The 15,371-nt window shown below is 43.0% G+C and overlaps 1 protein-coding gene across 1 annotated transcript in view; it reads left to right on the top strand.

Annotated features, from left to right (window-relative positions):
• The window catches only part of MCCC2 (methylcrotonyl-CoA carboxylase subunit 2), a 54,787-nt gene that overhangs the window by 22,854 nt on the left and 16,562 nt on the right, over nt 1–15,371 (top strand). Inside the window, exons 8-11 of the mRNA XM_079793231.1 lie at nt 1,174–1,238; nt 6,242–6,341; nt 7,426–7,521; nt 12,890–12,962. Of these exons, the coding sequence (XP_079649357.1) occupies nt 1,174–1,238; nt 6,242–6,341; nt 7,426–7,521; nt 12,890–12,962 (334 nt within the window). The remainder of the gene's footprint in view (nt 1–1,173; nt 1,239–6,241; nt 6,342–7,425; nt 7,522–12,889; nt 12,963–15,371) is intronic.

The raw sequence follows: 15,371 nt of genomic DNA, 5'->3' as shown, positions 1-15,371 counted from the left end.
ACAGCTTTAAATATCCAGACACCTCTTATAATTAGTTATTGTTTGGACCAAATGATATTTTACACTGAATTTCTTTGGGAGGAGAAATAAAAATTTGGTTCTGGGGGTGGAATAATTGGAGGTGAAAATTTTAATTACCTTTCCCAGTGGAATTTTTTATTTAAGACAGAGCTTTTGATGTAGTGAATAATAAGTCATTTCTGTGCTGTATTTTAGATTAGTGTTCATTTTTCTAATTAAAGCTTTTCCTATTTGAAGAAAAAGAAACAAATCAATCAACTTAAAGAAGTAGGAATCAATAAGCAATTCCTGAGGGATCAGATTGGCATTTAGTACTGAAGACTTTCCTTGGTTAGAATTTCTCAGGCTATAATTAAGTCATTCTTAATTTATTACTTGAGGTTTCTTTCTTTTTACTCACATTCTGCTGAATCTTAGATGTGAGTAATCTTAGATATTTTCCCCATTTTAAAGTTATTATACCTTTAAGAGTTTGTAATAGTCACTGTAGTTTTTCAGCATAGGTGAAGAAAAGGCAATATATCAATGTATTTATTGAGTGTTCAAAGATGAGTAAATCACAGTTCCTACCATCAAGGAACTCACAGTATAGAGGAGAGGACAGAGACACATGCAGATTACAGAAATATAGTCAGGCAAGTGCCATGTAGGAGGTCTAAGTGGAATACCCTTGGACCACGGATAAGCAAGCATTGCTCTATTATTATGTGCAGTGTCATTAATGATGAAAGGCCTGAGTGGGTCAGGGAAAGGAACATAGAGCAGGTGGGGCTTGAAGGGTAAGCAGGGATTCACCAGGAGGGTGAGAGGGAGCAGGGCGCCCCAGCCAAGGGCACAGACACTAAGGCTTTAACATGCAGCGGAGATAGCCTGACGGAGGGGACAGAGCAGGCTCGCAGGCCAGAAATGCCTGTGTTCAAATCAAGTTCCATCTCTCGCGCTGGGGCTGTGGGCAAGTTCCTTAGTGACTCTGGGTTCAGATTTTTCATTTGTAGACTGGTTTGCTAGGCAAGTGGAATGAAAAAACAAAATGTCTTTAGCTCTATGGAAGAAAGAGTGGTAGGTATAGTCAGGTTAGGCGCTGTGTGTTAGGAAAACATTTGTATATTTCAGATGGGCAAATCTCACTTTTGACTTTTCTCCCTGTTGTAGGTTAAAGCAGCAACTGGGGAAGAGGTGTCAGCTGAGGATCTTGGAGGCGCTGATCTTCATTGCAGGTGAAACGGAAGAGGTTTCTTTTCAGGATTGATTGCCGCATGTTTTAAAAAGTTTAATGTATTTTTCCAAGTATTAAACTTGCCACAGTTTGTTCTCCATCTGCTGTTTTAGGGTTCAATTCTTTGAACTGTAGAGTTGCATTTCTAAGCTAGAACATCAGCTTTTCCATTATAGAAAGACTGGAGAGACAGGTTTCTTATTTTTAACAAATATCCATTGAGCACCTGTTAGGCAACAGGCACTGTTCTAGATCTTTGAGATGATAGACATTGTCTCTGTCCTCAGGGAGTTTACAGTGTGGTCAGGGAGGTGGGCAATAAACAAATAATTACCAAAAATTCATATAAATGTATATGTGTGATAGGCCTGCAAAGGAGAAATATAGGGAGAGCATATAGAAGGTGGATCAAACCCAGTGGTTAAATGAACATTTGGGAAGTGGAGCACAGGGTGCTGGGTGGTGAACTGCAGTTCAACAACAGACCACAAGAGAAAATGAAATAAAGAAGTTTGTTAATCATGGGTCTGGAGGAAGTACACGGCATGCCTTCAGGGGCCACCTATGGAGGTCAAGGCAGTGCCGACAGAGAGAAAGAAACTGGGGCACATGGTTGTTGTTTTTTTTAATTTTTATGTTGATTTCAGAGAGGAAAGGAGAGGGAGGGAGGGAGGGAGAGAGAGAGAGAGAGGAGAGAGAGGAGAGAGAGGAGAGAGAGGGGAGAGAGAGAGAGAGAGAGAGAGAGAGAGAGAGAGAGAGAGAGACATCAATAATGAGAGAGAATAATTGAACGGCTGCCTCTTGCACGCCCCCAACCGGAGATTGAGCCTGCAATTCGGGCATGTGCCCTTGACTAGATTCGAACTTGGGACCTTTCAGTCCGCAGGCTGACACTTTATCCACTGAGCCAAACTGGCTAGGGCTGGGCACATGTTTTAATAGGGTCCTAGGTAGGAGTGCTTTGGGGTTCCTGGGCTAGAGCCGGATTGTTCCATTCAGAAGAGTGGAATTTTGGTAAGCCCAATGGGGTCTTATCTAAGGGTGCATAAGACATATAGGTGCTGGGAGGCAGGGGAGACTGCTGATCACAAGGGCTCCTGGGAAAGTCAAACCAGGACTTACAATTGCTTGTGACTCTCAGTTGCTCTGTAGGGCTTGTGCTTGTACTAGTCAGTTTAAAGTCCCTGCAGGCCTCTTGGCCAAACAAATGGATGCTTAGGCTGTAGTACCTGCTATCAAGAGCTTAGCTAATCTTTTGATAGCAGGTAAGTGTTTAACAGCTGGTTCTCTGGGGGAGGGAAAAGCCCTGCTTTGTGGCATCTGCCCATTTCTGTAGTATAAATTATTCCACCACAGCTGATTTTAAGCTATCAACAGGATGCAGCTGAGTGTGGAATCAGCAAGAGATGCACACAGTAGGCTTTTGTGAGTCAGGTGCCAGCTTGCTCTGCACATCACTGGTCTAACTCCTTCAGGTTAGAGTTCAGGGGTAAGAAGACCATCTACCTCCTAGAATTTTATGAAGTGATAAATGAGGCAATAAATGTAAATTGCTTGAAATAATACCTGCTTTAAATAAATACCTATAAATGTTAACTGCCATTATTACTGTTGTTGTTTATCATCATAATTGGTCATTAAGGGTTTTGGACCTTTTTAAAAAAAAGAGTAATTAGAAAACCATTGAAAAGCTTTAAGCAGAATGTGCTATCACCAAATATTTCATTTAAAATAATTCCCTCTGGCTACTAAGTGCAGAATGCTTGGAGTGTTGGCAAGAGTCTACATGGGGGAGCAGTTGGGTGGGTGTATCAGTAGCATAGGTGAGAGATGCTGGTGGCTTAGGTGGTTATGGTGGTAGTGAAGGTAGGGGGGTGAACAGAGTTGAGCTCTATTTTAGAGGTGGAATTCAGAGACATGTTGATGGATTTCATGTAAGGGGTGCAAGAAGGTGAGATGACAAAGATGGTGACATGAAATGGCTTTACTTCCTGAGATTAAGAAGGCAGGGGGATCAAGCATTCCTTTTGGATCTGATACGTTAGAGATGCTTGAGACATCCAAGACTCTTACAGCTAACTGAGGAGGCAGTTAGCTGTAAGAGTCCAGAGCCCAGACCAGTGCTGGAGATCTTTATATGGGAGTCGTTAGCATAGAGATGGACTGTAAAACCATAGGATGAGATGAACTCACCTCCAGGTGAATAGAGTTGTAGAGGAGGGCCCAGGATCATACCCTAAAGAACCCAGACCTGAATGGCAAGCATCTATTCATCAGATTCAGGGGCGGTAAACCTACCTTTGATCTTCCAACCACAAACAAACCTAGGGAGGCAGATGGGTATAATAATTCTGCTTTCCTATCAAAGAACACTGCCATGCCAGTTAAAGGGTTGATTTATGGGTCTATCTTTGCCCCAGGTTTTCATTCCTTTCTCATTGAACACTTATTTTGAATACAATAGATTGATTGTACTAAGTGTTAATGAATAATACAGAGATATTTTAGCTCTAGTCCCTAACCTCAGGATTTATAATTTAATTAGGCAGCTAAGAGAAAGAAGTGAATGAATTAAAAACAATTATAAAATATGCTAGCATGCTTCCAATTTTACAGCTAGAGGCCAAAGGAGGAATGACTGGAGTTGAGGAAGACATAGAAAAGCTTAGAGGGAGAGCTTGAACAGAACACTTGTTCATTTAGGTGAGCACAACTGTATGAGCGGAGATGCAGCGTGACTGCCTTATCTGGCCATTTACTGACTGTTACAGGGAGACAGTGAGTGGATGTTTCAACCTGTGGAGAAAGAGGACGCAGATAGAAAAGGGTGAGTGGGTATAGGACAGTATGGGCTGTTATTGTTTGTAGGAGCTTAATCTGGGGAAGGCGAAGAAGATAGTATTTATTATTAACAAAATGTTTTTGACTTTAAAAAATGTAATCCAGTGCCCATGAAAGCTGTAGGCAGTATATCAATTTAGGATGTAGGTTCTAGAATTCATCTTTCATTCGCCTCACTTATTTCCATTGTGACTAGACAAACCACTTAACCTTCCGGAGCCTCATTTCCTCATGAGTAAAAGGAAAGGATAGTTCTTACCTCATAGCACAGCATCTGGTGTGTACTAAGCACCCTATTACTACCGGCTATTATTCTTAACCTGTTTAAAATCATGGGACAATGATTAGATGGTGATGGCTTTTTTTGGGAATAATGTCATAAAATTTACTAGTCACAAATTGCTTTGGGTTCTCTCTGTCTAATCAAAGAGTGATAAATGTGTATTTACAAAGGTTCTCTCTGTCTTTATAAATACATATTTATACCTCTCTAGTCATCAGGAAGAATTAATTTGACACAAAGACTTATGTAATGTAATGCCTCATCAGAGGTTTCTCTTTCCTGCTGTTTTGGTAAATACTAGGCAGCTTTTAAAAGAAAGCATTTTATTTTAAACTAGAGGCCTCGTGCACGAAATTTGTGCATGGGGTGGGGATGGGGGTCCCTCAGCCCGGCCTGCACCCTCTCCAATCCAGGACCCCTTGGGGGATGTCTGACTGCCAGTTTAGACCCAACCGGCAGTTGGACATCCCTCTCGCAATCCAGGACCCCTGGCTCCTAACCGCTCACCTGCCTGCCTACCTGATCGCCCCTAACAGCCTCTGCCTGCTGGCCTGATCGCCCCTAACTGCCTTCCCCTGCTGACCTGATCACCCCTAACTGCCCTCCCCTGCTGGCCTGATTGCCCCTAATTGCCTCTCCCTTGGCCCCAGACACTGTGGCTTTGTCTGGAAGGATGTCCAGAAGATGTCTGGTCTAATTAGCATGTTACCTTTTTATTAGTACAGATATTTACTGATTTGGAAGCAGTTCCTCCTGCTTCTGTTTGTTTTCTGAATTACTACAGTCAGAGGTCAGCAATTGTAGCTGGTATTATATATGAAGCATTTAAAAGGTATCATCAGTTGTAAATTATCTTATTAAATTAGAGAAAGGGAAGGGTCTGCCATTGCAAAGGCACTGGAGGGCTGTAACGAGGAGCAAGTACAGTCTCTGCTTTTATTCAGGGACACCCAGTCCAGAGGTGGAGAGTGACACAAAACCACTGTGCGAGCACAGTTCTAAGAAATGTCTCCCAAGGGTTTGGCTTTTTCCCTAGACAAGATATCAAAATTTAGATTGCAGCAGCTTAGTCCTTACTCATAAAATGAACCAAAATTCTGTTTGTTTCAGGTATATAGTTTGCCTAACTTTACCATTTTGTTTATACTTTATTAGAAAGTCATAGTACTTTACCTCTGAAATAAGAAGCCATCTAATCAGAACAGAACCAGAGCAAGCCCATATTTCATTGACACTGAACTTGAAATTGAATAGGAACTTCCATGGCCCTTCAGACAGAATCATTTTAGCAATACCCATTTAACCCATGATCTGAGGGACAGTGTCTTAAACCTTTGCATTCATTACCCTATGACAGCTTGCTTTTAGGTGTAACTTTGGAGGGAGGGAGCTCAGCAGTCTTTCAGAAGTGAGAGGCCATAGTTGGTATCTTCATTAGGAGCTCAGTTAGGTACAAACACTTTTTGTTGTTACCAAGAGCATCACAAAAGTGTGTCATCTGTGGTTGTACTTATCATATAGAATTTTGTTTAAGGTATGTTGGATGACCATTAAATAGAAGTCCTTATCAGCAAGGCCCCATGGTTTAATTGAAGGAGGTCAAGACAGAAATAGAGGCATGGATTCCTATGCAGCTACTGGTGGTTCTACGCAAGGTTCTATGCATACCTGTTTTTCCTGTTTATAAAGCAAGGATGATACCAGGGACGTTACAGTGTTTGCCAGGGACATTATGAAGAGAACAAATTAAATATAATTTATTAAAGTGGTTTGGAAGTAAAAACAATGCCATCCTTAGATGAGAGAAGATATTTGGGGCTTAAGATATTTCATTTTTTCTTTTTCTCTAATCTGATATTTTAGTGTGCTTTACTCTATAGAAAGTCCGGAGTCACTGACTACTATGCTTTGGATGATTATCACGCCCTTCACTTAACTAGGAAGATTGTGAGAAGTCTCAATTATCAGAAAAAATTGGATGTGAGTTGGATGAGTTCTTATATTTTTTATTTTTCTGAAAAGCATTTTGGCTTATGTCATCTATATATATAAAAATAGACAAATATGCAAATTGACTGCACCTTTGCTACGCCCAAGCCATGCCCACCAACCACGCCCACCAGGAAACCGTTGCAGGGACGTTGGGGTGTGGCGGAGCCCAAGGCCGGGAAAGCCTCGGGCGGAGGCTTTCCTGGTCTTGGGCACCAGCGGGGAGCCTGCACGGATCGCAGGAAACCACTGGGGGTTGGCTCCTGCGATCCCTAGCAGGGACGCTGGGTGCCGCCGAGCCCAAGGCCAGGAAAGCCTCGGGCGGAGGCTTTCCCGGCCTTGGGCACCAGCGGGGAGCCTGCACGGATCACAGGAAACCACTGGGGGTCGGCTCCTGTGATCGGTAGCAGGGACGCTGGGTGTGGCCGCGCCCAAGGCCACCGCCCAGGGCCAAGCCCCGACCCTAAAAGAAGGCAGAAGGCGGTGGCCAAAGCCAAGGCCTGGGTCCCTGGTGCCAGCAGAAAACTGGTGCAGGCAGCCAGGTGAATGAAGGTCTATTGCACGAATCTTCGTGCAAACGGGCTACTAGTCTATATATATAAAAGCCTAAGCGATCGGCGACTGGTCGGTGGCTATGATGCTCACTGACCACCAGGGGGCAGACGCTCAACACAGGAGCTGAAACCACAGATGTGGAAACATGGAACAGACTGATGAATCTCAGAGGGAAGGGGAGAAGAGAGAGGAGGGCAGGAAGAGATTAACCAAAGATCTTATATGCATACTAGAGGCCCAGTGCATGGATTCGTGCACCAGTGAGGTCCTTCGGGTTGGCCTGTGGAGATTGGGCCGAACCCAGCCTAGTGCATGGATTTATGCACTGGTGGGGTCCTTCGGCCTGGCCTGCGGGGATCAGGCCAAAACCGGCAGTCTGACATCCCCTGAGGTATTCCAGATTGCGAGAGGGTGCAGGCCAGGCCGAGGGACCCCACTGGTGCACAAATCTGTGCACTGAGCCTCGAGTCTTGAAATAATGTTTTAAAAATCATTAATAGGATTTTTCTATTTTCTGCAGGTTACCATTGAACCCTCTGAAGATCCTTTATTTCCTGCAGATGAATTGTACGGAATAGTGGGCACTAACCTTAAGAGGAACTTTGATGTCCGAGAGGTATGTAAAGTAGAACTATGAGCTGTAAACCTTGCTGTCTGTCTCCTCATATGTTTATACATTTTCAAAGCCGGAGTCTGTTTATAATGTTCATACATAGGGATTGGTTTAGATCTCAGTAAGGAGAGACAGACATGTGAGGGAAAGATCTTTCCATAGTGTAGGATTCATTGGTACACAGTAAATACCAAAAGAGAGGGGGAGGAAAACCCTCTAAATTATTGGGAAGTTTTCATTGCACAATGACGAAGCTTGGTTTATTCATAAACGGTACTCCATAATGTGGACATTAGGAATGATGTAGGGCAACTTCATCATTTTCAGCTATTTCTTTTCAGTATTCTTATTTCAGGAATTGGATGAAATGTTGTTGAAAGAAAAAACATACCCTTTTATATCAATACTAGAGGCCCAGCGCACAAAGGCATGGGTAGGATCCCTAGGCCTAGCCTGCAATCAGGGTCATCTTCCGCCTACTTGCCTGTCCCCAGTCCCGCCCCACTGCCACCCACCCCGGTTCCCAGTGGTTCCTGTTTGCTATTTGCGATCTGAGCCTGCAGGCTGGGGGCAGGGACCAAGAGGTTGGCCCTTCTGCCCACTCCCAGTCCCCAGTCCTGCCCTGCTGCCACCCACCCCAGTTCCCCATTCACCATCCTGCCATCAGAGCCTGTGGGCCTGGGGGGAGGGACCGAGAGGTGGTCAATGCACCTCATAGCGACTGGTTGAGCAGTCGTTTTGGTCGTTTTGCTGTTATGGTCGCTGGGCTTTTATTATATAGGATTACATTAGCAAAGATTAGACTTTTATTACAGGTGAAGATGTTTCTATGATTACAGATTTTTGACATAGTTTTGTATAGTCTAAAGTAACAATTTTTAGTGTTTACATATAACATGTAGTCTTTTATTTTGTTCATTATCCATATCTGGCAGAATACTTTTTAAGCTAGAAAATTACTATTTTTTTAAAAATATGTTTTTATTGATTTCAGAGAGGAAAGGATAGAAACATCAATGATGAGAAAGAATCATTGATCGACTGTCTCCCGCATGCCCCTGGGTTGTGGGGGATTGAGCCCATAACCTGGGCATGTGCCCCAACCGGGAATCAAACTGCGAGATCCTGGTTCATAGGTTGATGCTCAACCTCTGAGCTACACCGGCCGGGCACTAGAAAATTATTTTAATACCAGATTCTCTATCTTAATATTTTGTTACTTTCTCCCTTGAATATAAAACTATTAATGTATTATTTGTGGAAAGAATAGAAAATATAGAAAAACATAAAATTGCTTATAATTCTACCACCCAGAGAAAGCAGCTAATATTTTGGTGTTTTGACTTAATGTGTATGTAGACATTTTTATGGAGTTGCGATAGTATATACATATATATATTTTTTTAATTCTATTTTTTCCAGTTTAAATTATAAGCATTTCACAATTATTTAAAGGTTCTTCATGAAACATTTTAGATGGCTAGATCCTAACTCCTTATATAATGTACAACATGATAAGCATGCAGTAAATATTTATTTGAATGAATTAATGAATGTAATATCCCACTTATGGATGTAATTATTTATTTAGGATATGCCCTATTGTTAAATCCTGGATTTTTTTGGAGCTCCTTTTAGCAAGGTGACTTAATTAACTGTAACTTTTAGAATTGGGATTTTAGTTTGACTTTTCAGTCAATTATAGGCACAGAAAAAATGGTACTTAAGTCTGAAGTGCTTGAAAAAATGTGTTGCTCCAGATAGCCAAGTTTTCTAGATGGTTAAGAATTCATCCTTTTAAGGAAAACCACCTTTTTTCATGTATTCATGGAAAAAGTATTTTTTGACTACTTGTTCTGTGAAGGTGCTGTTTCAGGTACCAGGAGCACAGAAATGAGCCACACAGATGCAAATCCATGTTTTCATGGTAGTTCCATTTCAATTTAATGGAGATTATTTTATGAGGATAGACTCTTGCTTTCTTAAAAAGTGCCCTGGACTTCCACCTGTTGCTAACTCATGTTCATCGTGAGGATAATTTATTATCTTTCCTGTTCTAGCAAAGCAGTCTTCCTAGTGAATGGAGCTGTAGGACAGCACTGGGATAGGAATCAGAAAACCCAGGTTCTGCTCCTTGTTTCCCTAGTCAGTGGTACTGGGATGGGTACTCAGCATTGATTTCCGCTCCTAGATACAAGAGTAGTAGTACTATATGATGTGTTTGCTTTCTAAAGTTTGAGTCTTTGTGAAGGTGAGGTACTATATTTTATTAGTAACCCATCGCGCGATATCATGCAGTAGGCTTCCTGCCGCTTCCACAGGAGCCGGCGGGAACCGCAGGAGGCGGAAGCGAGCCACGCTGATTCGCGGGAGGCGGGAGGGACCCGCACCGATTCCACGGGAGGGAGAGGCACTGCTTCCATGGGAGGCGGGCCCGCTGTCTCCTCTCTGGGCCTGCGCTCGGCCGCGGAGGCTGTGGGCTGGCCCCCTTGTCCTCCAGAGGCCCTCCACGGCAGGGGCGGGATGCTTGCCTTGTCGCCACGGTGACAAAGCAAGCATTCTGCCAGGCTGCTCACGCTGCCGGCTGCTCACGCTGCCCGCTCTCAGCGGCTGCTCCCCAAGGACTGGGGGACTCCGGTGGGGCTGAAGGGATTGGGCGCCGCCATCTTGTGGCTTTGGGCGCCTCCATCTTTGTGATGGAGTGATGGTTAATTTGCATATTACCCTTTTATTAGATAGGATGTGGCTGGGTGGTCATTGTAAAGCAAATAGAAGGTAGTTTCACACTAAGTGACCCTAGGCTGTTGTGCCCTTTGAGTCACTTTATCTTCGTGTGGAAGAATAGTAATTATGTGTTGATTGTTTTTAAAAGGTACAATTTTGGCCCTAGCTGGTTTAGCTTGGTTGGTAGAGTGTCAGCCTGTGGACTGAAGGGTCCTGGGTTTGATTCTGGTCAAGAGCACATGCCCGGGTTGCGGCTTGATTCCCAGTGGGGGGCGTGAAGGAGGCAGCTGATCAATGATTTTCTCTCATCATTGATGTTTCTATCTCTCTCTCCCTCTCCTTTCCTCTCTGAAATCAGTCCTATGTAATAAAGAGGTAATATGCAAATTAACCCTCATGCCCTCACAAAGATGTCTGCCTATCACTAGGCTGACAGGGTGGTTAGTGAGGGATGACCAAACGACTGAACAACAGGCTCCATGGGGAGACCAGGCCGGCAGGAGGGTTAGTGAGGGACAACCAAATGACTGAACAAGCAGGCTGCATGGGGCGACCAGGCCAGCAGGGGGTTTAGTGAGGGATGGCCAAACGACTGAACAGCAGGCTGCGTGGGGTGACCAGACTGGCGGGGGGCTGTGAGGGGCGACCAGGCTGGCGGGGGGGGGGGGGGCAATAGGAGGTGACTAGGCCAGCTGGGGGGGCAATTAGGGGTGACCAGGTTGGCAGGGGTGGTGCAGTTGGGAATGACCAGTTTGGCAGGAGGAGCAGTTAGGTTGACCGCCGGGGTCGGGGGGCAGTTAGGGGCGATCAGGCCAGCACGCAGAGGCAGTGAGGGGTGATCAGGCTAGAAGGGGTGGGCAGTTAGGGGCGACCAGGCAGGCAGGTGAGCGATTAGGAGCCAGGGGTCCAGGATTGTGAGAGGGATGTCCCCGGGATCGGGCCTAAACCGGCAGTCGGACATCCCCCAAGGGCTCCCAGATTGGAGAGGGTGCAGGCTGGGCTGAGGGAACCCCCGACCCTGTGCACAAATTTTGTGCACCAGGCCTCTAGTTAAAAAATAAAAGGTACAATTCTGGAGGAACATACCACTTACAACAGAGAACATATATTTTCATTATTAATCGGACCTTTCAGGAAAATAACTAAAAAATAATTCAAAGTAAGCTTTTACTTTTTGGAAAGAAAGATATTGAGAAACATTCACTCATTTTTCAGCTTTTGCATCTTACAAAAGAAGGCTTGCATTGATGTAGTAAATAGGAGAAAGGAAGTTGGAACTAGTAGAAAAATGATGTGTATCATGTAAAATAGTTTTTGAAAGAATTTGGAATATGCTTTATGTTTGGAACTCCTTGAAATAGTCCTGATGTATAATGATGAACTCCAAGGATGAACTATTTAGTGATTTCTACTCCTTTTAGGTTAATTATACTATTATATGTATGTGGGGTGATCCTTTATTATCAGATTCAGAATCAGTAAACCTTTATTGAAGGTGTGGGGGAGGAAGAAACTTTCCTCTACCCATCAGGGTTCTTCCGGCTTGTCTAACAATGAAATCTACACAAGGCAGATTAGATTAAGAGAACAGCCAAATTTAATTATGCATGTATGTATGGAACCCTCACATACATGAGAGAGAGACCCCACATACATGAGAGGTTCAGGGACAGAAAGTTAAAATGAGATATATATGGCATTCTGAGCTAAGGATGAAGGAAGGTGCCTTGGGGCTTCAGAAGGGAGGAGGGTCATTTGCAGGACATTAAGAAGAACAGATGTCCAACAATTAGAATTTCCCCCTGCCTTATAGATAGGTCGGTGATAATTCTGAGTATAGATGAGGCCCCTAATTTTAATTCTTTAAGGGAGACGTGAAAGTTTCTCATGACCCGGCAGGGTCTCAGTTCCCTTCAGCTCAAAATAATCCACATGTCAAAGTAGCATCTGTTCTTCTGAACCCCTTCAAAGGCTTAAAATAATAATAGCTACCTTTTAATGACAGCCAGGAAGTGTGCTGTGGTTAGCACTTTTTAAGTCTTACCATTTTTTAAAAAACAGATGAGGAAACTGAGGCTTAGAGGATTTTAGCTAGCCAGGCTGTGACTCTTCATTTCTCAGTGGTAGAGCTGGGAGTCAGAGCTGATTCTTCATCTCAGCATTATTAGGTTATTTTGCTACTACGTCATCACATCTTCACAACTCTGTCCCATCTTTGCAGAAGTGAGAACTGAGACTCAGAGGGGTTAAATGACTTTACTCCAGGACACACAAATCATATGTGATACCTCAAGTTGGAGACTGGGTCTTCTGACTAAGCTCTCTACCTTGCTTTCTGATTAAATCCCTGACCCTAGGCCAGTACATTTGAACAGCCACTGAAGCTTTGAGTCTGACAACCAGCTCATGGAGTCTGTCTGCTTCTTTGGTATCAACATGGCGCTAATACTTCTATAGTGAAGTGTAAAATCAGAGCCCAGAATGACTTCGTATGAAAAGTGAAATTCTAGTGAGAAGATTTTCTGTGTAGGGTGACATTTTGTGAAAGTGACAACTTCACTATGAATTTGTTTTCCTTATAAATAGCTTTAATGTAACAATTCCTTTGTAATATAATTTTTAGGGACATTGTTATTTTTCCTCTTAGGTCATTGCTAGAATCGTGGATGGAAGCAGATTCAATGAGTTCAAAGCCTTATATGGAGACACATTAGTTACAGGTATAAAGATGAAGAATTGAATGTGAACATTTTTTGTTGCTTGAAAATAAGTGCTGTCTTGTCTCAAGGCTTTGATGCACTTGGCATGAGCTTTGTTGTTTAGAGCAGTACAAATGTGTGAGTCAGTATTTAAAGGGAGCTGCTTTATAAAGATCAATTGAAGCTGAATGGCTTCATGGATCCAGAGTTTTAAATGATTATGTCTAGATACTGTGGTATAGGCCTTTATCTGTGACTTAGCAGCATTAGCTGTATAAAAAATTTAGAACAAAATAAACTGATGAACAAAATAGATCCAGAGACACAGAAACATGGAACAGACTGTTGAATCTCAGAGGGAAGGTGGGGATGGATAGGTGGTTGGGAAGAGATTAACCAAATAACATATGCATATATGCATAACCCATGGACACAGACAGTAGTGTGGTGAAGGCTTGGGGTGGGAGGCGGGTGCGGGCTAGAAGGGGTCAATGGGGAAAGAAAGGGGACATCTGTAATACTTTCAACAATAAAGATAAAAAATTTTAAAAATTTCTTACTGTCAAATTATCAGAAATATTTGTAGTTCTTTTTGTTTTTCTGGATAACTATTTTGAAAATTTCAGCACTGTCTTTTTAAAAAATATGTTTTTATTGATTTTTTAGAGAGAGGAAGGGAGAGGGAGAGGGAGATAGAAACATTAATGAGAGAGAGAAACATCGATCAACCACCTCCTACATGTTCCCCACTGGGGGTTGAGCCTGCAATCTGGGCTTGTGCCCTGATGAGGAATTGAACTAACAACCGCTTGGTGCATGAGAGAATGCTCAACCAATGAGCCACAATGGCTGGGCTCAGCACAATCTTTTGTATTATTTAGTCTCTAATTCAACTGGGAAATTGTATATAATGTTTAAACTTCCCGGGAGGATGCAGACTGAGTTAAACCTCACTGCCTCTGTGTAGGTCTTATGTTGATTTATGCAAATACTAGATCCAGAATATAGGACAGAATACCAAATCTGAAAGAACAAAACAAGGATATTTATAGAAGTTAATTCATTCACCTGAACTGTTAAGTTTGTAGGCCTTTGGAGAAAAGTATTTGAAACATAGATGCTAGACCCATAATTATCTTGGACAAATGGCAAAAGAAATGTGGGCATTTTTTTTTTTTGGTCTGATAAAAGCTAAAAAATGTAGCAGTTAGTCTGAAGACAACATTTCAGAGTAGAATAAACAACCAGCAGTAAAAAATCCAATTTGCAAATATACATTGAAGCTTAAGGGTAAGTCACCACACTTTCTCTTGATCTGATTTATGAGCAAGAGAAGGGTTCACACTGGGAGTGGAATTTATGTTTTTGTATTTAGGTGTTTAAGAGCTTTTGTTTGATATATAGACAGGATTTGCCACTTAATAGTTCAGGATGTAACCCTCATTGTGGGGCAGTTTAAAATAAGTTCAAACTGTTTCTGCTTCTTTCTCAAGATGGATGGGCTGTCCTCATCATCTCTTTTTATGTATTTGGCCTGTACTTGCTAAAAAACTGGTGGCACCTTTGTCCCCTACAATACTAGGGATATATCCAGTTTCCTCCATCTCTTCTTGACTGTACTGGACTTCAAGTAAGGTTGGGGGAGGGGGAGGGGAGTGAGAAGGAGAAGAGTCGGGGAGCATGAGAGGTGAGAGGAAGAATAGGAGGGAACATGAGAAGGTGAGGGCCATTTCAGGGGAGGGAGTGAGGAGGCGAAGAACAGATTTTCCTAAGGATCAGGTGTCCCAGGCAGCTCTTAAGGGTTTCTTCCTGCCTCTGCACTTGCCATTTGCTGGCCCTAGTAGTTCCTTGGATATTTTACTTTCCTGTTTGGCCCATAGGAAGCTGGTGAAGGTGCTCCCTTCATGGGTGTCCCTATTACAGTGGGGCATGTGCCCCACTCACTAGTCCTGTGCCTGGAGAAGGGCTGAGGACGGGTTAAAAGTCTAAATAGTGAAGAGGGCAGGATACTTCAGGGGTAGCACCTTACTGCTGAGAGATGAGCGAAGTTCCCAGCCTTTTTGTGGGTGGGGCAGGACTCAAAATGGATTGCTGGGCTGTTTGGGAAGTTCACCCCTCTCTGCATTGATTCTAAGTGGCAGTGCAAGTGAGGGTGTGGCTAGGATTTTAGGCCTGAAAGACCAAGAGAAATCTAGTTGACCATTGATCAGTGTTTCATTTTTATCACATTAAATAAACATAATTAAAAATAAATCAAAGTCAGAGTAAAGAACAAAAATAGAATTTTAAAAATTTAGTGTTCTGCTTATCAATAGACAGCGAAACAGTCTTATTTATTAATTTTTTGAGCACCTGCTTTGTGTCAGGCATCACATACCAGATGTCTTAATGGCAACCTGTCCTCCTTGAGCTTGAAGACAGAGCCAGGTT

Source organism: Cnephaeus nilssonii, assembly GCF_951640355.1.
Source record: "Cnephaeus nilssonii genome assembly, chromosome: 2".
In the NCBI taxonomy this organism is placed as follows: Eukaryota; Metazoa; Chordata; class Mammalia; order Chiroptera; family Vespertilionidae; genus Cnephaeus; species Cnephaeus nilssonii.
The sequence above is the reverse complement of the archived record's forward strand: the minus strand, read 5'-3'. Positions and strand labels throughout refer to the sequence as shown.